Raw genomic sequence first — 23,804 nt, forward strand, 5'->3', positions numbered from 1 at the left:
GGCAGAACACTGAACTATACCCCACAGCAGTAGGATTGAAAGAACTAGAACCAGTACACTCATCAGCAGCTTCCTTCAGGCTTGGAGGAACCAAGTTCCTCCCAGTATGATAGCACAGGGAGTGCAGTAGTTGGAGCGCAGAAAAAGTGCCCATCTCTGGGACAGAAGGCTGGCTCTTGTCTCTAGCTCTCTGAAACAGAGTGGACTGTAATCAGAGGCTCAAAAGGCCACAATTCACTTCCAGTGCTTGCTGCAGCAAGTTGTTCACAAGAAGCTCTCTTTGGTGCTGCAATAACTGACCTGCCTCGCTATGTGGGCTCTATGAGAACAAAATAAAACACCCCCCTCATGTCTAAATGAAGAGATGGAAGTGCAAGCCCAGTGCTCTTTGTGGCTCATTCTTGAAATGCTAAAGTGTAGTTCATGTCTGAATTGTGCCTGCTGCAAGGAAAAAAACAAAATATAAAAAGGAGAATTCCTGGATGCCAAGATCCAAGTTTGGGGCAAGTGCTCTTTGATGAGAGAACCCCAGCAAAGATTTAAAATCACAAAATAGTCAGCAAACTAAAATGTGGAAATATAGGTTGTTAGACCTTAAAATATGACCTTCCAAAATTCCCTATTAGGGAAGTTAAAAATGGTTTATTTACATACTCTCCAAAGCTCAGATTCAGGTGCTTTTCCATACAGCATTCAGAAAAAGTTGCACAGGCAATAAAACTTGGCTTAGTTACAGTGGTGGAAGTTTGTAAATTATTGTTCTAGGAATTCAAGAGTTGCTTGTAAGAACTACGTTGTCTCAGCTTGGAGCAACCAACTCAGTCCTCTTTATATGTTACGTTTCTCATGTAGACTGGGGAAGAATAATAGACCTGGGTGGGAGTGAGCCAGCTAAGCCTGGCAAGACAGCTTACTCTATGGTGTTAACCCCTGCATGTAGTAAGTAGACTTAAGCATGTTGGTTATATGAGGCTGGTTATCCCATAAATTGAGCCACGGTCTTCATGACAGAAAGCTTCTAGTGTTGCATGTGTAGCACACAGTTAATCCAGCGGCGTCCACGAACCCAGCTTTTAAGTATAAAATATGCTCTTCTTCCAGATACAAGCGTGTTTGAAGACAAACAGAGCCTTTCAGTGCTTGCCTAGCGAAACACAACTCCAACTGTGCCAAGCTTTCATCTACCAAAAGTAAGTAAGAAGCCTGGGCGCTACCTGTGTATTGAGGATGGGATCCATTCCATAAGCTTCCTTCAGAAAGCTGGGTCAGAAGGTGAACATTTTTCAACAAGGCTGAAATCCTTTTGATTAAATATTTATCATACTTCAGAAATGCCCTGCCCTGTTAAAATAAAATATTGACAAGTGGAAGCTACATAATTCTTCTCTGGTATTCTATGATTTCAACAAGGAGCCTTCTAATGGAGAGCTTCTGGACCTTTGGTGACTAAGACAAAATAAAGCAAAACCCAATTTAGTTAATAGGAAGTGCTGCTCTCACAGAATAATTTACAAAGCTGCATTAAAATTGCACGCTTTACAGCCCTTACTGTGTAAAATGTGAATCATGCTTTTTAATTCTCGCCACGCTTAAATGAACAAGGGAAATAATAATCCTCATTTTATACACAGGAAAATGTTGGGGTGAAGACAGATGTTACTTAAGGGTACAAGCTACAGCAGGCTCTGCACCTGTGCTGTGAGCCTAGTTTTGTAATTTGCATGATAGACACGCATATCCGTGGCACAAATCGCTGAGCAGTCTTGTCACTCGTATTCAGATAGTCTGCCTTCTCTAAAAAAAAGAAAAGCCCATTCCATATATGTTTATCTATTCATCACTCATTTATTTTTAAAAGAAACATGCATTATTTGAAAAGTCTTGCAAACCTGCAAACACTACCAAATAAGTTCTCCCCAAAGGTGTATCTTTTTAATTCAATCTGTACCGCACTGCGTAACTGTACACGCTTAAATAAAATTGTTTACAAAGTAGTAAAACTGCCTCTGCCATTCTTGCAGCCATGCCTTTGTAAACAAGACTCAGCAATTGGAAGTGACTTGTATAAATTCACATATCCAGGAAATTTCAGGGGTGCTATTTTAAGCCATTTCCTAAATTGCATAAATGGGTTACTAATTATTTCCAGGATTCAGTCAGGAACAAGGAGGGTCAGTCAGAAAGAGAGGATGGGACTTGTTAAAATTTCTGAATTCTCCATTTCCAGTACCTACCAAGCATATGGGAAGAGGGTCTGGGAACACTTTATCAGGTTCTAGAGTGACTCAGGCCGAACTGAAAGTCCATTACAGTGAAGGAAAAAACTAGGACTGAATTATGCTTGAGGATTTTTATGTACAGTTAATAGCAACTCTGAGCTAATGTCTGTGTACTGGAAAAAGCAAAGATCACCAGTGTCAAAGAAATGATTCTTCAACGTCAACTTCATTGGAATGGTCATGTTGTTTGGATGCCTGATTATCGTCTTCCAAAGCAACTACAGTGGTACCTCGGGTTACATACACTTCAGGTTACATACGCTTCAGGTTACAGACTCCGCTAACCCAGAAATAGTACCTCGGGTTAAGAACTTTGCTTCAGGATAAGAACAGAAATCGTGCTCCAGCGGCGCAGCGGCAGGCTCCATTAGCTAAAGTGGTGCTTCAGGTTAAGAACAGTTTCAGGTTAAGAACGGACCTCCGGAACGAATTAAGTACTTAACCTGAGATACCACTGTACTCTATTCCCAACTTAAGAATGGAAAGCTAAAAGGTTGGTGGATAACAAAAGAGGTTTAAAGACTCTTTCAAAGCAAATCTTTAAAAATGCAGTATAAGCACAGATAAATGGGAAACATTGGCCTGCAAGCGCTCCAGTTGGAGAATAGCCTCTACCAAGGGCATCATAAACTTTGAAGAGGCACAAACTCAGGACACAAGGGAGAAATGTGCTAAGAGGAAGGCACGTTTGGCAAATCCTCACCATGATCAACTTCCGCCTGGAAAACTATGTCCCCACTGTGGAAGGATGTGTGGATCCATAATTGGCCTCTACAGTCACTTACGGACACACTGTTAAGACCATGTTCATGGAAGACAATCTTACTTGGATATGAGTGATTGCCAAAGAAAGAAAGAAGAGTAACTCTGAATTTTGAACAGCAAGTTGCTAATGCAGAACTGTGTTACAAATTTGAACTGGGGCCAGAGCAATTTTATATGAGCACTGCCTGTTGATTTTAGTTCTTAACCAATATAGTCACTACTACCACCAGTAGTGATGTAGATGCTGGTGTTGTGGGAGCAGCCTATGGATAATGTCAGTGAGGTTTATGCAGGCTTCCAGGGGTCTGTAAGTGGCCCTTAAAGTGGTCTGATTGATACACACACACACACACACACACACACACACACACACACACAGTCTCCTATCTGAAAATGTCCCACAGTAATATACTTCTTCATTTGGCTGATATAAAAACGCCTACCAGCAGAAGTCTTATTAAAATCAATGATATACCAACAGTAAGTGGTCATTGGATTGCTTCATTAGTGAGAAGGCTAATATTTTTTATTCGTTACTTGCACTGTGGTTAGGAAGATCCACTCATAGGATAACAAATATTTTTTTAAATGATATTCACGCCTTAATGAAGGTTTTCGTTTTGGTCACCAAACTACTAATAGCTGCACACGCACCCCTTTATTTTACCTGCAGTAATTTCTGTTGATGTTGTTATATTTTCAAAACAGGTATGAAGCTGGGACAATCATTATCCGTCAAGGACATGTAGCAATGGAATGCTATTTAGTGTTGTCCGGCAAACTGAAAATCGTTATAGATGATGCAACGATTTTAACCCCTGAAACATTATATGAAATTGAAGAGGGAAATTTTATAGGGGTAACTATTGCCGTCCATGTATTGTCAAACAATTTGCGGGATATGCTGCTTTTCATTGTAGAGATATGAAAGAGAAGCTCTTCAGTGATATTTTCTTTTTCTGATAATTCTAATTACATGTTTTAAATAACAAGTAACCTCTCTACTCATGTGTTTTCTAGATGTTTTCTCAGTTGGGTGTTGGAGGTATTGTTTGTAGCTACTTCTATATTCTAATATACTGTAATTCTGGTAGTAACTCTTGCACATACTTCTGTGCGATCCTATATGAAGATAAACTTGAAACTCTTTTTATTCCCCAAAGGAAACCTGCCTGTTGACTAATACAAGACGCCCTGCTTCAGTTATATGTAAATCTGATTCAGAACTTGCTGTGATTGACAAGGAGGTATGTACAAAAATCACCCCCCTAAAATGGCACATGCATTTATTTTGACTTACAGTGAAACGAACTGATTTTTCCTGTAAAAGACTTTAAATAAACTTCATAATCAGTGGCATAGCGTGGGGGGTGCAGGGGGGGCCGGCCGCACCGGGCGCAACATCTGGGGTAGGGCAAATCCATGGGTTAGGGGCGCAAATCCACGGGTTAGGGGGCGCAAATTACTTGCCTTGCCCCGGGTGCTGACAACCCACGCTACGCCACTGTTCATAATATGGTCATACAGTGGTACCTCGGGTTACAGACGCTTCAGGTTACAGAAGCTTCAGGTTATAGACTCCACTAACCCAGAAATAGTACCTCAGGTTAAGAACTTTGCTTCAGGATGAGAACAGAAATCATGCAGCAGCAGCACAGGGCAGCAGGAGGCCCCATTAGCTAAAGTGGTACCTAAGGTTAAGAACAGTTTCAGGTTAAGAACGGACCTCCAGAACGAATTAAGTTCTTAACCTGAGGTACTACTGTATTAAAGTTGCCAGGGATGAGTCTAATACCAGACAAACTAGCAAGATATGACATCCCAAAACTAGATAAAGAGGAATATATAAACAGTTGTCCCTACAAGGATTGAGCCAGTCAGGAAGATGCAGGCAGAAGCAACAAACTGGGATTCTTGTACTTCTTTTGGCCTGCCCATCACTGCAAGTGATTTGCTTGAAAAATGGTTCTAGACAGGTGAATAGCTCCACTTCTTGTTTGGCAGGCACAACCCCAATCAGGATATGAGAAGTTCCCTCTCATTTTGCGTTCAAAGAAGTGGCTTAATGGTTGTCCCAAGTGTCACCCCTTCTACACCCGATCAGCATACAGATAGCCACCTTCTGTTGCTGCTGTTCTAGAGCAGTGCTTACTAGGAGTAGATCCATTGTTAAATTGTTCCAGTTATGAATATTTGTTTCCATCTTATGCCATAGCAAGGTTTTAAATAGCAATGGACAGGGCAGCCTTGCATTCTCATGACAGCGGATATAAATAGAATAATCAGATATAAATATGGTGGTGAACAAAAGAAAAATACGTAATTGGCACAGGAGCATCTATCATTAGCAGAAAATGCAGGTCAGCTAACATCACATAGATTCAAACGATAAATCATACACGTGAGGATAATCACAGTTCAGTCTTGCCTTAGCACTGGCTATCAAAATGCCACCTTATTTTCAGTCGCAAACAAGTTCTCTTTTGCAGAGTTGACCTGTGCTGATGGTTCTTTAACAGCTGGTGGAGAAATGTATTTTAAACTGATTGAGTTACAGGCCAAGAATACAATTTTAACCTTTGTGGCATATACAAGAGCCTCAGATTAAATGGGAACCAAATCAAATTAAATGGGACTTCTTTCAAAGTAAAGATGCGTAGGATGACACTATAGAAATTCTCTTCAGCATGTTGTCACCCATCATCTGCTTATGATACTGTACTGTAGAAAACCATATGATCTAATCTGTATTGGCAGGTGAATTACAATTTGCCATATGAAGAACTCTAATGTCGAAGTTCTTGCTTGTTTTTACAAGAGCAGCTCTTTTACTGCCGGGCACATTATACACTCAGTTTCATGAGTGAAATAGGTGAGAAATCTCTCTTGGCGATATGAATTGCTTACGCAAGATAGGTATTTAAGTAATGAATCTGTGATTTGTGGGTATTCATATCTTATGTAGAAGCATCTGCCATTCTCTTCATCTACCCCCCCCCCCACTTTGTACTTTTTATTTTTCTGGTGAAGGAGGAATGAGTAGTAGTAATTGTATTAGGACGTAACAGGGTAACATGCCTTTAATAGCTGCCATATAAAGTTATGAATATTATGTTCAGGTTGCAATCCTGTGCACACTGTCCATTGGGCAAGCTTCACTGAACTTTGGGACTGCTTTATGAATGGATATTCATAAGATTTTAAAGCAGTAACAGGGATAGGAAAAGGGACAGAATTATCAGGTTCGGTTTTTTTTAATGGACACAATAAATGCTACAGGATTTTTTCCACTCATGAAAGAATGTACAGTGGTACCTCGGGTTACATATACTTCAGGTTACAGACTCTGCTAACCCAGAAATAGTACCTCGGGCTAAGAACTTTGCTTCAGGATGAGAACAGAAATTGCACAGCAGCGGCGCGGCGGCAGTGGGAGGCCCCATTAGCTAAAGTGGTGCTTCAGGTTAAAAAGAGTTTCAGGTTAAGAGCGGACCTCCAGAACGAATTAAGTACTTAAACCAAGGTACCACTGTACAGTATAACTCAATGCTGCTTAACCATATCTATGCCAGCTACTTATTCCTACTGAATGCCTGTTTCCTTTAGAAAAGGTAGAGAAACAGGGTTAAAAATAACTGTAAATATTGCTAAGATTGTATCTGTATACAGTGGTACCTCGGGTTACATATGCTTCAGGTTACATACGCTTCAGGTTACACACTCCGCTAACCTAGAAATAGTGCTTCAGGTTAAGAACTTTGCTTCAGGATAAGAACAGAAATCGTGCTCTGGTGGCGCGGCGGCAGCAGGAGGCCCCATTAGCTAAAGTGGTGCTTCAGGTTAAGAACAATTTCAGGTTAAGTACTGACCTCCGGAATGAATTAAGTACTTAACCCGAGGTACCACTGTAATGTGTTTTATGGAAACACATTGCTGCGTGAGTAATAGAGTATTATGCACATTTATTGCATTATCTTCCTAACCTCCTATGTACACAAGGTAACTTCAAATTTTCCAAATAAGGAGATCATTGCCAGCCTTTCCCCATCCTTTTCACTTAAGTATCAGCAATGTGCTATATAACCACATATTCCAGTTGCTTGAAGTGAAAAGCAGAAATGAGAATTACCTTTTCCAAATATTTCAAGAATGAGAACTTGCTTGATTTTCCTGGCTTATTAAGTTCTGAGAAGAAAAACAATGCATTAACAATTAATACTGCAATCTTGCGCCTTACCTTCAGGTAAGGCCTGATGAACATAATGAATACAATATAATGAATACATCCAAATAAATAAGGATTAAGCTGCACCTCACTTTGAAATTGCTAGCAATCTGGAAAGGATATACTAATCATTAGTATTTTAACTTTGAAACTGTCATGCACCTGTTAAAAAAAAAGTCTATTAAGAGTCCTTTTTTTGTTTTTAAAAATGAGAGAAGGGTAAAACGTATTTTATTAAATGAACTTCGTGAGAGATATAGTTCATGATGGTAGCAATGCAAGTGTTAAAACAGAAATTCTCATTTTAGCAAAAAAGGTGTAAGAGATCTGATGCAAAGTCTGTAGGAGAGGAATGGCATAGAAGAATGCTACTGGAATTTTGTGTTCGTCGGTAGAAATCTCCAAGCATGTTACACATCCATCCTTAAATTTTAGTGGAACTTGTGTGGTATTCGCTTCTAATCACCACTTAGAAACAAATTGAGACGGTCCGGCAGCAACAGTAGATGAAGGCTTGTGTGCACTATATGTTCTTTATTTATTGCATTATGAAATATAGCTCCCTCAAATAATTAGATTTTAGCAGGTTATCTTCTTCCGAGAAAGGGAGAGTGTTTGCCAGTCACCTATAGGAACGTTTAGCTCCACTAACCTTTATGTATTATTAATATTTTAGACTCAGCAGTGCCTTCATTCCTCTTGTTTTATATTGCAAGAGACTGAAGCTTAAACTCTATAGGAATATGCCTACTTAGGGGAATTGAATAATGGAATAAAGAAATAAAAAGGTACTTTAAAAGCCTTCTAAACTCCTGGGGCTGGGGGGATGGAGGAGGCCTTTATAAATGTTTTCACTTCACAACTGCAAGTAGTGCAAATGAACAGCACAGAAACAAAATTCATGGGCTTTCTAAAGGAAGTTGACTGTATTACCCAAGATGATTTACTATCCTGGCACTTAGGTGTAGATTAGAGCTACTCTGTTCATCAAAATTACAGCCTAAGCCTGACCTAGAGGGAGCACTTTTTAAAACAGAAACATATTTATCATTTAGACAGAACAACCCTTTGGCATTTTACAACCCCCTCAATGTCTGAATTTCAGGAATTCATTTCTATTCCACACAAGAACACCACCGGGCTCCTGCAGACGACCTATTAACTCAGTATTCATCTTAACTCGCTTCCACAAAGCTTACGCGATAGGGAGACTATCTCTAGTCTTGAGCATTTGTTCTGATTTGTTTACAAGGTGGTTATACAACAATGAGCAGTCATCTTGCATCCAACATAATTTCGTTGCAGGGCGTTCCCGTTAATCATTTGTTCATTCCAGCACTTTCCCATCACTTTCCTAACTGGAAAAAGTCTGGGGGAGTTTTTGTTTTGATTTTTGAAGTGGGTTTGTTGCACTAGGGTAACAAAGCACTTTAATCTGTTTTAATTGCATACGTCTAAAGTTGCATTAGGGCTTGCTGATCAGAAGGTCGGCGGTTCAAATCCCCGCGACGGGGTGAGCTCCCGTTGTTTGGTCCCAGCTTCTGCCCACCTAGCAGTTTGAAAGCACATCAGTGCAAGTAGATAAATAGGTACCGCTCCGGCGGAAAGGTAAACGGCGTTTCCATGTGCTGCTCCGGTTTGCCAGAAGCGGCTTGGTCATGCTGGCCACATGACCCGGAAGCTGTGTGCAGACAAACGCTGGCTCCGTCGGCCTATAGAGCGAGATGAGCGCTGCAACCCCAGAGTTGTCCACGACTGGACCTAATGGTCAGGGGTACCTTTACCTTTAAAGTTGCATTATGCACTTGAGCCTCTGCCACAAATTAATGGATTGTCTGTTAACAATTTAATATTGCTTTGTATTATATTATTGCTGTAACATAAAGAACTGTAACATAAAGAACTATCTTTGAAAAGCAGGGATACTTTGTAGGTGTGGGGCAGGCCCAGTCTTCAAATCGCTATCTTGCTGATAAAGCACCTTAACACTTGGCTTGAAAATATCATTCCTGTGTAGTGTTTTATTTCTAAAAAGGCATGGGACAGAAGTCTGCTTGGAAACTGTATTTACATGCCTGGAAACCCTGTTCCATAGTCACAGCTGTCTGAGAGCTGGCTTTGGCTTTTCTGTGGTACAAAATAATAATACTACTCTGTTGTTTCACATGTTCAAAACCCTGGCTGAGACCTTGCTTTGAAACAGATTCTGGGGCTGAGCTCTGACCAGCCCTGCTTCAAAGTAAGTCTTGCGTAAGTAGTTCATGTCGTGCCATGCTGACTGTTAAGTTGAGGAAGAGCTATCTGATAATTAGACTGGATTGACATTAAGTTGATGTATGTTTTATAGAGGTCTATTAATCAGAGCTTGATGGATCCCGGAAGTTTATTCTTCAAAACATTTGGATGGAGAGTTGTTTAGAGACACTTAACTAAAATTGTTTACTAATGTTTTATGATTCATCTCATAAAATCCCTGTCCTGTGGACTTGGAAAGCCTGCTGTATTTAAAAGATAAATGGTAAAAGCTGGATTTATCATGTCTTCTCACTATGAATCGGATTAAATCATCCAGCATAGTGCCCCTTGAATTCATGCGGCTCTCAGTAGGTTACACTGGGCCACCTCTCAGTTTAATTACCTTGCAGGGTTATTCTGGAGATAAAATGAGCAGCTGGAAAGAACCAGAAAAGCCAGCTGAGCTCAAATGGAGGACATACGGAATCATAGAAACATGATTAACAGAATAAATGAATTAGTTTTGCTTCTTTCTCGTTATTCTGAAACCCCAATCAGGTTGAATAACAATACTGGCCTTTTCCAGCTCTTTCTCTCATGCCACTAAAAAACCTCCCTCTCTTGAATTTTGATGTTTAGAAGATGTGACTGCAAATTGCCCATAGTGACCCTACCGCCTCCAAACTTTGCATACCCACAAAAAGACCTATATCATTGATTTGACACATTAGCCCTAATGGCAGCCGGATTCCAAATAGCTTGATTCAGTGAAATTGGGACAGACAGTTCATTGTGTCGTAAAACTGATTTAGGGCTTTGCGCGTCGAGGTCCCCAAGACACACCTCCCCCAGAAAAACACAATTGACACTTAATTTTTGTTTAAGGTTTTTGGCATAATTTTGGCCACAACTTTATTCAAATACAGCAATGTGAGTGGTTGCTTAGGCATTGGTAGCACTAACTGCCCCCGCACGGGGACAGCTCTGACATTCGCACCCCCCGCAAAGTCAGGAAGGGTAAGTCACCTGGGGAGAGAGACGGGACTGGGAACCATGCCTCACCTCTCCCCAGCATGCTCCCAGGGGCTTGCGTGGCCCTAGCCCCTTGCCAGGGGGTTTCGGACAAAAGCATGGGGGAGCCCCTGGGTTCCTTTAACGGTAAAACCCTTCAGCAGCAGCATTTTGGAGGGGCAGGCACAGCCGAATCCATACCCCTCCACCAGCAGCAGCATTTTGGGGGGCAGGCACAGCCGAATCCATACCCCCCAGCAACCAATTCCAGACCAATGCCTAACCGCAAACCTTACAAGTTGTGACGATTTGCTACGCGGTAGGCGAAAACCAAGTGGCACACACTAATCAGCCAAATGGCAAAATTCCTACCGGGCCTCTGCCCCAAAGCAGACGACCCCATGACAGGCAAAAGCAAGGTCAAGCAAACAGCCTAACATTAGGGAAGGGAGGGCGGGTGATCCGAAGCATGCAGTGAAAGAGGACGTCTGTTGCTGCGTGCCTTGTATTTAACAAATAGGGCTGTCGATCACTAATTGGCAACATCTAAATTTCCCCAGTAACAGCCCACCCCTGCTTACAGGATGGCCAAACCATTTGCCTAGTAACAGTGAGGTGTCTTGTCAGCCCCGCCCGCAACCTGTGCTCTCCATGAGGGAGAACACACCTTGCCACTGGAAGCTATAGACTGGGTAAATCACAATTAAATGCAGTCCTTTTGTTTTGTTTTCTTCTTTTAAAAGTTGCTTGCACATGGAAAAACAGATGTCATAAAGGCATGTAACCTAACTTCTCCGACATGTTAAGAGTTTTGTGTGTAAAATATGAGAGGAGCACTAAAACTAGAGACCTGAAGTGGTACAGTCCAGGAATAGTTTTACATTGTTTTCTATACAATGTTTTCTATACAATGTACACAATGTATGGGGGTATCTGAAGAAGTGTGCATGCACACGAAAGCTCATACCAAGAACTAACTTAGTTGGTCTTTAAGGTGCTACTGGAAGGAAAAATTTTTTTTATTGTTTTCTATAATGGGATTTAAACATGATTACTCATAGGGAAATGATGTGACAAATATATTAGTTTACATATACAATGTCTTACATAACTTTTGATGCTTTATTCCTATAGCACTTTCCTTTGTGAAAATATCAGTTCATGTTCTGATTTGAGTTGTCAACACATTCAGCATAAACCACCAGGAATGGAAGCCGTGCGAGTTTAATATAATTAAATGAGAGTTATACAACACTTAAGCCGAATTTGTATTAAATTGTGTTCTGCATTCTAAAAATTACTTTGCAAGCTGATAAACATCTTCCTGTGGTTAACTACAAGTTACAAATTGTGAATCGGCAATATAATTTTATGATTGTTACTGAGGAAAGATACTTCCAAGAGATGAAAATGAGCTTTCAGGGAAAACAAAGAGTTGGATTTTCTTCCCTTCAATCTCTAATCCCATTCTGGTTTGGATCCAACATGCACTTAAATGTACTGGAAACGAAAGCTGGTGGTTTCTCTCTTGCATGCGGGTACATTTAGGGTCCATTAGCACATATTGTTCATATATTCCTGTAATGATTTCCATGCAGAAGTGCTGTGTGCGAATGGTAGCGGTGAAGAAACACTATTCTAGTAAGCCTAAGGCTGCAATCCTGCACCTACTTTCCAGGGAGTAAGCCTCATTGAACTCAAATAGATAGAGAGATAGGATTGATCTCTGGGAGCAAAAATTAAATGGAACAAAAGCTTCTGGGAACATTTGTGTCATGTTGAGCTGCCGGCATCTACACCATTCACACAGTGTGTTTGCACAGGAACCCACCTCCCTGTGGCATGAGCTGTGGAAACAGATAAAGTAACATTTGGGGCTTGGAAAGCCACTACAGTGGTACCTCGGGTTAAGAACTTAATTCGTTCTGGAGGTCCATTCTTAACCTGAAACTGTTCTTAACCTGAGGTACCACTTTAGATAATGGGGCCTCCCGCTGCCGCCGCCGTACGATTTCTGTTCTCATCCTGAAGCAAAGTTCTTAACCTGAGGTACTATTTCTGGGTTAGCGGAGTCTGTAACCTGAAGCGTCTGTAACCCGAGGTACCACTGTATTCACGTTAAGTTCTCTGAGAAAATAAATGTCAGGATAGGGCCAGAAGAGCCATGACTTTGAAAACTGCACCCTGTCAGATCTGTTTCTCTGTTGGGCACTAAGATGCCTGCAAAGTGGGATTGTGATCCTCCTGGTGCCAAAGGAAGGAAGTACCAGCCAAAAGGAAATTGTCTGCTCTCCATCTCTTATAGAGTGTCGGTTTGTTTCCTGCCTTCTCTCAAAGCAGATAATTTTTTGATGCGGCCTCTTTCTTCTAGCCTCTTCCTCTGTCTACAGCTGTGCCTGCAATGCTTAAAGGGGGGGGGGATGTCTGTGAAATTCTCACCCCACTCCCAGACTTCGCCCTTTCCTCTCATCTTTTTTATGTGTCAATTGCTCCCTCAGTAACAGCCTCCTCTTGAGTACTCTTGGTTTAGCGACAGTCCATTGTGCTTGTCTGTATTTAGTCCTTCCCTTTTTTACATTTATCTGCTATGTTCCACCCCAAATGTGCCAGTTTGTCATTGTCCTTGCAGCTCGGCCTCCTGCTTCCCCAATTTTTGTCTTCTGTGTTCTTTCTCAGCTGTCGCTTGTGAGACGTTATGCCAAAAGCTTTGAAAAATATATATTTCTCGTTGTGGTGTTTGCCCATTCTTTGGGGATACGTTTATATTGGGGGAGAGAAAGGCTTAATAGGTTGACCAATAAGAAAGCCCAGAGGCGGAGCCTACCTGATTTTAAGAGGTTTTGACAGTGAGTTCTGTTGGTTCTTTTGGGAGGGGAGATAGAGGAGTCAGAGTGAGTTAGAGACAGGGACAAGACTGAGAGGGAATAGAGTGACAGCGTTTCGAATATATGTGTTTGAAATAAACTTTAATCTTCATTGTTAACTCTACCTGACTAAGACTCAGTTCTTCATTGGGGAGCCTTGGGGTTTTCCCCACACTCGTGTCCTCTTCTTCAGAGGTGTGCATGCTTAGAGAGCTGGCTGCTATCTTGGCAAGGCGCGGTGGCGCAAGCTGCCAAAATATGATGGCTCGGAACACACCACTCTGGCCACCATTTTGAGCATGCAGTGAGTGGCAGGAACACCGCACAAGTCCTTGTCAGATCCACAGTGGTGGCGGTGGCAGACAGGAAGACCACATAAGGCTCAAACGGCATGGCTTGGGTGTGGTGGGCAGGGGTTCTGGACTCTTAGCACCTGTCCTGGCTCTCACTGGAGGATGAAGAACTTGGACCCGGCGTACAGTATCTGTCCCAAACTTTAATGCTGAAATCGGCATAGTAAAGGTAAAGGGACCCCTGACCATTAGGTCCAGTCGCGGACGACTCTGGGACTGCGGCGCTCACCTCGCTTTACTGGCCGAGGGAACCGGCATACAACTTCCGGGTCATGTGGCCAGCATGACTAAGCCACTTCTGGCGAACCAGAGCAGTGCATGGAAACGCCGTTTACCTTCCCGCTGGAGTGGTACCTATTTATCTACTTGCACTTTTTGGCGTGCTTTCAAACTGCTAGGTTAGCAGGAGCAGGGATTGAGCAACAGGAGCTCACACCGTCACTGGGATTCGAACCGCCGACCTTCTGATCGGCAAGCCCTAGGCTCTGTGGTTTAACCCACAGCACCACCTGAGTCCCATTGGCATAGTAACTAGGGTTAGAAGGCACAACAGGTGCTATGCATGGCTATGCAAGCTAAGATGTTGATCCAACTAATGACATTCTCATTGGCACCCATAGTATGGGAATGGCTGGTTGGCTGGTCAGGGGGTGAGCAGCTGTTGTGGCCTGTTGCAGAGAACTCCCCCCCCCTCAGGGAGCAATGCCTGGGGACCAGCAGCCAGCAGATTGGGGAATTCCCAGACTGGCCACTGGGGACTGTCAGGTTTTTCCACCAGCTGATTGATTTGAATTCCAGCTGGGCTGAGTGGATAGGATTTGAGGAGCCCATAAAGACCAGCTGCCCCTGACCCCAGAGACCTCAGGTATATGTTTGTTTATGGGGCAGTCTTACATTTCTTTAAAAACCTTTTTTTTTTTTAGCATTACAGTGGTACCTCGGGTTACATACGCTTCAGGTTACATACGCTTCAGGTTACAGACTCCGCTAACCCAGAAATAGTGCTTCAGGTTAAGAACTTTGCTTCAGGATGAGAACAGAAATCGGGCTCCGGCGGCGCGGCAGCAGCAGGAGGCCTCATTAGCTAAAGTGGTGCTTCAGGTTAAGAACAGTTTCAGGTTAAGTACGGACCTCTGGAACGAATTAAGTACTTAACCCGAGGTACCACTGTATATTGACTCTTCTGATAATGGCTGGAGGAATTAGAACTGCATTTGACAGAAATTTACTCTGATAGGAGTATGCGGGGGCGGGGAATGTGTGTAGCAGAAACAAAAAGGCGAGAGAGCAGTATTCAGCAATTCCATGCCCTGGAAAGTGAGAGGCTCCTCTAATGTGTGTTAAGTGTTTGTTTCTCAGAGGAAACAAGAGTTATCAGGTCAGGAAGGTGAAAAAGACTTCTGGAAAAAGATCACCCCTTCCAACACTGCTTACGTCAAAATGAACATTTAAAGAAGTGGAATATTAATACTTATAGAATTTCTTCATGCATTTTTAATAACTCCTAGCTTTTGTAGCTGAATCTGTAGTGAATGAAGGTACAAGAGGTTGAGTCATCACATTGGTAGCTGGTGCCAACTTCCAGGCATTAACTTTAATTATTTATGGGTTTTTTGCTGATAGAAGTTATGGCACATTTTAGAAAGTGAAGATTCTGCCTTGCTCAAGCAAAGGCCTATCACCTGGCTCAGTGGCTGAGGTTAACAGGGAGAAATGCTGCCTTCACTTTTGCCATCAAATCAGAGCTGCTCCTTTGTATCTTTGCCCTTTTTGGTCTGGCCCATAATCAGTAACTAGTAACAATGTTTCCTAATATCTTAATCGTTATTAAAGGATTGAGAGCGATCCACAATGTTCTCCTTGCACCTTTCTGCCATGCAACCCCCCCTTCCCTTCCCCATATTATCCATGATGTAATGTTGCATATAAAGGTAAAGGGACCCCTGACCATTAAGTCCAGTCTCGGACGACTCTGAGGTTGCGGCACTCATCTCACTTTATTGGCCGAGGGAGCCGGCGTACAGCTTCCGGGTCATGTGGCCAGCATGACTAAGCCGCTTCTGGAGAACCAGAGCAGTGCACGGAAATGCCGTTTACCTTCCCGCCGGAGCAGTACCTATTTATCTACTTGCACTTTGACATGCTTTCGAACTGCTAGGTTGGCAGGAGCAGGGCCCGAGCAACGAGAGCTCACCCCGTCGCGGGGATTTGAACCGCCAACCTCCCGACTGGCAAGCCTTAGGCTCTGTGGTTTAACCCACAGCGCCACCCGTGTCCCACAATGTTGCATATGCTCCGTGGCTAATGCTAAGCTCCTTCGGAGCCTGAGGTCAGGATGGTATGCACCCAGACAAGCGCAGCAAGTGCAGGTGGTTTGTGGCGGTAGTGGCAGCATGTTCAGGGCGCTCGCTCTGCCTGCCTTTCTCCCTCCTTCCTCCAGCTGCTGCCAAGTGCCTGCATCTCCTTTGCCAGCTGCCGCTAACCAGGTGCACTCATCAGCACTCTGGCTGCAAGCACAGTATTTTGGGGGTTGGCCCCCAAGGGGAACGCTGTCCCTGCTGCAGGAAGGCGCCGTCTCCCCTGGCTCTCCCGACTGCCCGCTTCTGCTTAGCTGGTTGGTGCCAAACCACATGGAGGAAAGGAGCATGCAAGCAGGGGAAGAAGAGTCCAGCATTGGGGGCATGGGCAGGGTGAAACAAATATTCATAGGGCTGGACCCCCAGAGGAAAACTCTGGCAGGGGGCTGAGGTTACTCAGCCCCATACGAGTTGGCATGCCTGATGCTAAGAAACCCTGGATTCAAATTTTGATTTAATGTTAACCATTTTTGTTGTTTAGTCGTTCAGTTGTGTCTGACTCTTCGTGACCCCATGGAGCAGAGCACGCCAGGCAGTCCTGTCTTCCACTGCCTCCTGCAGTTTGGTTAAACTCATGTTCGTAGCTTCAAGAACACTGTCCAACCATCTCGTCCTCTGTCATCCCCTTCTCTTTGTTCCCTCCATCTTTCCCAACATCAGGGTCTTTTCCAGGGAGTCTTCTCATGAGGTGGCCAAAGTATTGGAGCCTCAGCTTCACGATCTGTCCTTCCAGTGAGCACTCAGGGTTGATTTCCTTAAGAATGGCTAGGTTTGTTCTTCTTGCAGTCCATGGGACTCTCAAGAGTCTCCTCCAGCACCATAATTCAAAAGCATCACTTCTTCGGCGATCAGCCTTCTTTATGGTCCAGCTCTCACTTCCATACATCACGACTGGGAAAACCATATGTTAACCATCGTTTGCATTTAACCTGCTGCAGATACAGTGGTACCTCTAGTTACGAACTTAATTTGTTCCAGAGGTCCGTTGTTAACCTGAAACTGTTCTTAACTAGAGGCGTGCTTTTGCTAATGGCGCCTCTTGCTGCAGCTGCGCCGCGGGCACACAATTTCCGTTCTCATCCTGGGGCAAAGTTCTCCCCTTAGTTATCTAGTCCTTGCTTTAAAATGTTTACAAAAGGGGGAGACGGACTTCCTCTTTACGCCTTCCCCGCTCGTGCCGAATCAAAAAAAGATGATTTTTAATGTCCAATTTCCGTAATACTCACGGGTTGTTACTTTTAGTCCAAATTTCAAAGGAAGAAGTCAGCGCTCTCCAACCATGGCATGCGGCTTCGCTTCGCGGAGACGGGTAGACAGCTCTCAGCTCCGCGCCGCTCACCCCCGGTATGTTCCGGAGTCTTTAAAAAGGCTCCTTTGCAGCGGGGGGGGGACGCAAATGGAGCCCGCCGAGCCTTCAGTTCACAGGCTTCCCCGCCTGTGATTTTTTTCGGGTCCCCGCTTCGCCGTAGCGGTAGAACCCTAGCTCCACGAAGCAGATTTCCTCCGGAGATCGGAGGAAATCCGCCATTACAGTTGCTGGCGCTGACCGGAAGTCCAAAGTTCTCAACTCGAGGTAACTCTTCCAGGTTAGCGGAGTTTGTAACCTGAAGCATTTATAACCTGAGGCGTTTGTAACTTGAGGTACCACTGTACAGTGCTACTACATAGATAATGCATAAAAGGGAAGCAAGTTTGAATTCACACAGGGGAGGTGGAAGGGAAGGGGTGTACAATCTGTGGGATCCACGTTGAACAGATTGAGACGTGTTATATCTTTACCCTGTTACTATGGAGGCCCAAATTGCCTAACAACAAAAGATGTTAACAAACAAAACAAAACAAAACATCACCCTGACACAACCAAGTTCATTGTTATCAAAATACGGAAAAAAGCCATGGTAAATTATTTTATCACACTGATTTAAATTTTTTGTTGCCTGTCCTTCGTTGTAACAACAGTCTCACAGTGGATGCATTAGATAACTTTAAAGTACAGTGGTACCTCGGGTTAAGTACTTAATTCGTTCCGGAGGTCCGTTCTTAACCTGAAACTGTTCTTAACCTGAGGCACCACTTTAGCTAATGGGGCCTCATGCTGCCGCCACGCCGTTGGAGCACGATTTCTGTTCTCATCCTGAAGCAAATTTCTTAACCCGAGGTACTATTTCTGGGTTAGCAGAGTCTGTAACCTGAAGCGTATGTAACCTGAAGCGTATGTAACCCGAGGTACCACTGAAATACATATAAGACGAAACGCAAGAAAGAAAATGTTATTCACAATATTGACCGCCAGTAAAATAATGAGCAAACAGCATTAAACCCCAACAAATGCCTGAGTCAACAAGCATGACTTTTTGGCTGCTGCTGAAAACTTGGTGCCAATTCTATTTCAGAGGAGGAGGAGTTTCCTATTAGGGCACCACCACCAAGTAGGTCCTGCCTTGGGCAGCTACGTAACAAGCTTCAGATAACTGGCACCCCTCAAAGAGCGTCCCCCACAGGCAGGTCTATGTGGGAGAAAGCGTTCCATCAAGTATCTAGGTCCCAAGTTGTATAGTTTTTCTACTAGTCAAGTTTATATATATATATATATATATATATATATATATATATATATATATATATATAAATTTGGTGCAGATATATGACACAATTTCGGTTACTTCCTTAAATATAATTTTTGTTTTTCATTTAACAGGATTTTAAATGTATTCTTGCCAACTTACGATGTGAGCAACACCGCACAACTTGTCTCTTTTTAAGGTAACTTACTTTTTACCTCAAAAAAACCAGTGCTTTAGATTATGACTGTAACCCTGCGATTAATAACATGTGTAGCCCATGCTTGGCAGTTGGATAGATGACTGCTGCCTGAAAGTGAAGGAGAAAAACAGCAACTCTCTTCACATTGAACTATATTCTTCTGAGATGTTTAATATTTCATATATAGCTGGGTTATTTTTGCTTCAAGACTTAAGGTCCATAATTAATGTATGCCTGTTAAGGTGTACAGCTTGTCAAATACTCTTAAATCTTAACGGCAGTCAAGCAACACTAACAGATGTAAAATGAAATAATTCAACTCTTAGATTACTTTTATTTCTACTTAAGGTGCCTGGGACACGGGTGGCGCTGTGGGTTAAACCACAGAGCCTAGGGCTTGCCGATCAGAAGGTCGGCGGTTCAAATCCCCGTGACAGGGTGAGCTCCCATTGCTCAGTCCCTGCTCCTGCCAATCTAGCAGTTTGAAAGCACGTCAAAGTGCAAGTAGATAAATAGGTACCGCTCTGGCGGGAAGGTAAACGCCATTTCTGTGCGCTCCTCTGGTTCACCAGAAGCGGCTTAGTCATACTGGCCACATGACCCGGAAGCTGTACACCGGCTCCCTCGGCCAGTAAAGCGAGATGAGCGCCGCAACCCCAGAGTCGGCCACGACTGGACCTAATGGTCAGGGATCCCTTTACCTTTACCTTTTAAGGTGCCTGTATTGGGAGGCAGGAATCATAAGAGAGCGATACTTTCATTGGAACAACTTGTTTGCAAACTGCAAACGCGAAACAGGTTTTAAAACTTTGCAAAGCTCATTAAAACGCAGTTTGAAACATTAATCTGTTTTTTTCTGATTATCAGTATATGCTGTCATCTTATTTTATCTCATGTTTTTGATTTTATAGGACACGCCAGTGTTTTCAGTTATCCTAGCAATGCGTTTTTGTGATGATCTTGCCCAGTAGATGGTGCTGGGCACATTCAAATAAAATACTATTTGGACAGAAGGGGGAAAGAAACAGTTTAGGAGGCAAGATGTGAAAGAAGAGAGAATGTGTGTAGCATCTTCAATAGAAGAGAGAAATGAGAAATCAGCTAGTATGCAAATCTTTCATGAAGCTGACTGTAAATAATAAATTGAGATTCCTAATTTTTCGTTGAAAAAATAAAAAGAGGAAAATTAGGTACAGTGGTACCTTGGTTCTTGAACTTAATCCGTTCCGGGAGTCCGTTTGACTTCCAAAACCGTTCGAAAACCAAGGCGCTTCCAAGCGGAAGCCGCGTCGGATGTTCGGCTTTCGAAAAATGTTCGCAAACCGGAACACTTACTTCCAGGTTTGCGGCATTCGGCAGCCGATTTGTTCGACAACTAAGCTGTTTGAGAACCAAGGCACCACTGTATTTAGATAACACTGGTCAACAACAAATTTGTTGTCTGCGTTTTTTCAGCTGATTTAGGATGAATCTGATGTGCTGAATCCAAAAATCACATTGGTTTTGCTCAATCAGGTCAAGTTTTTGAGCTATGGCCACATGTCTTTTTTTACGTTTTTGTTCACATGTACGCTTGTGTGGAGCATTTTAGAAGAAGTTGGTGGGGGTAAAATGCCTTGTCAAATAATTGTTTTGATTGGAAATGATTATTTTAATGACAAGAAGTATTCGGGTCTGATAGTTCTGGGTGATTATGTCGAAAAGGGATCAGTTTGAAGTCATAAAACCTCAAAATCTTCCATAAATTGGTGCAGCAAAGCATAAAGTTGGGGGATCAAAACTAAGTTAATGGGGCAGCCGCCCCACGAAGTATCCTGATCTTCAATCAGCATGTCGTCCTGTAGCTCATTGTGATGAAATTCCAGTGCCTATCTTCGGAGAACTTCCTGACATTAGTGACGAAGATGCCTCCAGTGTTGAAGGACATGAAGAAGAAGATGTGGTTCTTGAAGTTGATGCTCCACATCCATTTTCCCAAAAGGAGTTGAATGATCTGGTTCGCGACCTCAGCTTGTCAAAGGACTCTGCTGAACTGTTGGCATCCAGATTGAAGGAAAAAAACCTCCTCTCTGACAGTGCTCGCATCAGCTTCTTCCGCAACAGGCATCAAGAGTACCTCCGTTTTTTCTTGGAAGAGAAGGACTTGGTGTACTGTGCAGATATTGCGCAGCTTCTGCTCAAGCTTGGAGTGCCACAGTACGAATCCAAAGATTGGAGACTGTTCATTGACAGCAGCAAGGGATCACTGAAATGTGTTCTGCTACACAACGGCAACCAGTTTGCCTCTATACCCCTGGCTCACTCGAGTACACTGAAGGAGAACTATGAAGCGGTGAAGTATGTGCTGGAGAAAATTGGTTATGATCAGCATAAGTGGTTTATTTGTGTTGACCTGAAGATGGTGAACTTTTTGTTGGGACAACAGTCTGGCTTCACCAAGTACCCATGTTTTCTGTGCATGTGGGATAGTAGGGACTGTGCTCAGCATTACACGAAGAAGGACTGGCCTGTGCGGGAGGAATTGGTGACTTGCAAAGAAAGGAACATCATCAACGACCCTCTGGTGGACAGAGACAGAATACTCTTCCCACCACTGCACATCAAGCTCGGCTTAATCAAGCAGTTCATCAAGGCTCTGGACAAGGATGGTGACTGCTTCATTTACTTGTGCCAGGCTTTTCCAGGATTGACCATGGAGAAGTTGAAAGCTGGCATCTTTGACGGTTTTCAGATCCGTCAGCTCATCAGAGATCCAGAGTTCGGAAACTCAATGAGCGAAGTGGAACTGGAAGCGTGGAAGGCATTTGTTCTGGTAGTGAAGAACTTTCTTGGCAACAATAAGGCCAGAAACTACGCAGAACATACTACGCAGAACTTGTCAACAACATGCTGACTGCTTTCAGAAACCTGGGCTGCAATATGAGCGTCAAGATGCACTACCTATTTTCACATATGGACCGGTTTCCTGAGAACCTGGGTTCAATGAGTGACGAGCAGGGGGAGAGATTCCATCAGGACATGAAAGAGATGGAGACCAGGTATCAGGGTCGCTGGGACGCAGTCATGATGGCTGACTGCTGTTGGACTCTGAAGAGAGACCTCCGTGCTGCTGAGCATTCCAGGAGTTCCAAGAAACAGAAGTTCAAGCCCTGAAGTTTGAAAAATGGTGAAGCAACATGCAATTTACGTGTACTTACCTTTATCAATGCCCACCATTCAGTTTACAGAAAACCTGACCTGATGGAGAGAAACGGATGCCATTTCCTGATTCAGCAGTGCAAAAATACCCTAAATCAGTTGTAGAAATCTAGACAACATTCAAAAAGTAATAAATTGTTGCCCAGTGTAATTTTTCTCCTCCACAATTATTTAAACACCAACGCAGAGCAATGAAGCTGCGTGATTCCTATCAGGAGGGCTTGAGGACTACACGTAAGACAAAGAGCAAAAATAAGTTATTTTCCCCCCCGCTCCTCCCCATGAATATTAGAAAGGTAAGTTCTGCCACAAGCACAGGATGACAAACTAAAGGCTGAGGTCCTATCCTAGACAGACTTTTCAAGAGCATAAGCATTAGTGAGCTCATTGAAACTTATTTCCAAGTAAAGGTAAAGGTAAATGGACCCCTGACCATTAGGTCCAGTCGTGGCCGACTCTGGGGTTGCGGCGCTCATCTTGCTTTATTGGCCAAGGGAGACGACGTACAGCTTCCGGGTCATGTGGCCAGCATGACTAAGCCGCTTCTGCCGAACCAGAGCAGCGCACGGAAACGCTGTTTACCTTCCCGCCGGAGCGGTTCCTATTTATCTACTTGCACTTTGAGGTGCTTTCGAGCTGCTAGGTTGGCAGGAGCAGAGACCGAGCAATGGGAGCTCACCCTGTCGCGGGGATTCGAACCGCCAACTTTCTGATCGGCAAGTCCTAGGCTCTGTGGTTTAACCCACAGTGCCACCCGCATCCCTTATTTCCAAGTAGATGTGGTTAAAATTGGGCTATAAGGCTGAAATGTAACCAGAATTAACTGAAATTATTCACCTTTCAATGTTCCTGTTTTTGTTGGCACGACAGCATAAAAACACTGTTATTTCCCTTAATGCTGCTACAGAATTCTATACTGTATTTGAATCATTTCCCTACTGTTTATTTATTGTTATATCAATTTACATCTTTAACAGAGATGCCAGTGCAGTTTAAACCTCGGAGACAGCTTACCGAATAACAATAGTCTGCTCTCTATCCAGCATTGAGTTAAGCCTAAGCTGTTCAAAGGCGCTTCAGGCCACAGCTATTGCCTGAGAATTCAAGAACAGTTGAAACACGCCCAAGTTACAAACCTACTCCTTAGCAAAGTGTGTGGTCTCCTCCACAACAGTCATTTTCCCAACCTGAAAGGCCACCAAGTTTGCTACTATCAAGTAGTTTTATTTCGTGTATTTCAGCTATAGAACAGATACTTCATTAACAGTTCTAAGATACGTTCTGCCTTTTTCCTCTGCAGAAACCTCCCACTGTTTTCTACATGGCCACCAGGAAAAATAGACCACCTTGTCCATTGCTGTCTATGGAAATTTTACAGGTTGTCAATAATAATAAAAAATCTGCCTCTGCAAATTTTTTTTATAACGAATAGCAAATTTGCTACAGTTGTCTGTAGATTTTTCTGTAACTGGGCCCATCCATTTTCCTGTGTCTCAGATGCTCTATTTCCATGAGTTATTAGATTTGTGTGTGAGTGATCTTAGAAGTTTTGTCAAGTTAAAATACATAAGTGGTTCTACAGGGGTTACTTTTTATAAGCTTATCTGCTCATTTAGAGCAAAATTTTATCTTCTTTATCATCTATTTGGGCTCGAGTTCAGACTGAGTATAGCACAAAACCAAAAATAAGAAGCACAAAAGTCTCTCAGTTACAGATAGGTAGCCGTGTTGGTCTGCCATAGTCAAAACAAAAA

The 23,804-nt window shown here is 43.2% G+C and overlaps 2 protein-coding genes across 4 annotated transcripts in view; one reads left to right on the forward strand and one right to left on the reverse strand.

Annotated features, from left to right (window-relative positions):
* EXOC1L (exocyst complex component 1 like) overlaps window positions 1-23,804 on the reverse strand; it is a 113,314-nt gene that overhangs the window by 24,363 nt on the left and 65,147 nt on the right. The gene's annotated exons all lie outside the window — the stretch shown is intronic.
* The window catches only part of LOC310770184 (cyclic nucleotide-binding domain-containing protein 2-like), a 44,637-nt gene that overhangs the window by 9,131 nt on the left and 11,702 nt on the right, over window positions 1-23,804 (forward strand). The window contains exons 4-8 of the mRNA XM_083630655.1: window positions 1,102-1,190; window positions 3,753-3,903; window positions 4,208-4,291; window positions 18,788-18,852; window positions 23,351-23,428. Of these exons, the coding sequence (XP_083486781.1) occupies window positions 1,102-1,190; window positions 3,753-3,903; window positions 4,208-4,291; window positions 18,788-18,852; window positions 23,351-23,428 (467 nt within the window). The remainder of the gene's footprint in view (window positions 1-1,101; window positions 1,191-3,752; window positions 3,904-4,207; window positions 4,292-18,787; window positions 18,853-23,350; window positions 23,429-23,804) is intronic.

Source organism: Podarcis filfolensis, assembly GCF_964270895.1.
Source record: "Podarcis filfolensis genome assembly, chromosome: 9".
Classification (NCBI taxonomy): domain Eukaryota; kingdom Metazoa; phylum Chordata; class Lepidosauria; order Squamata; family Lacertidae; genus Podarcis; species Podarcis filfolensis.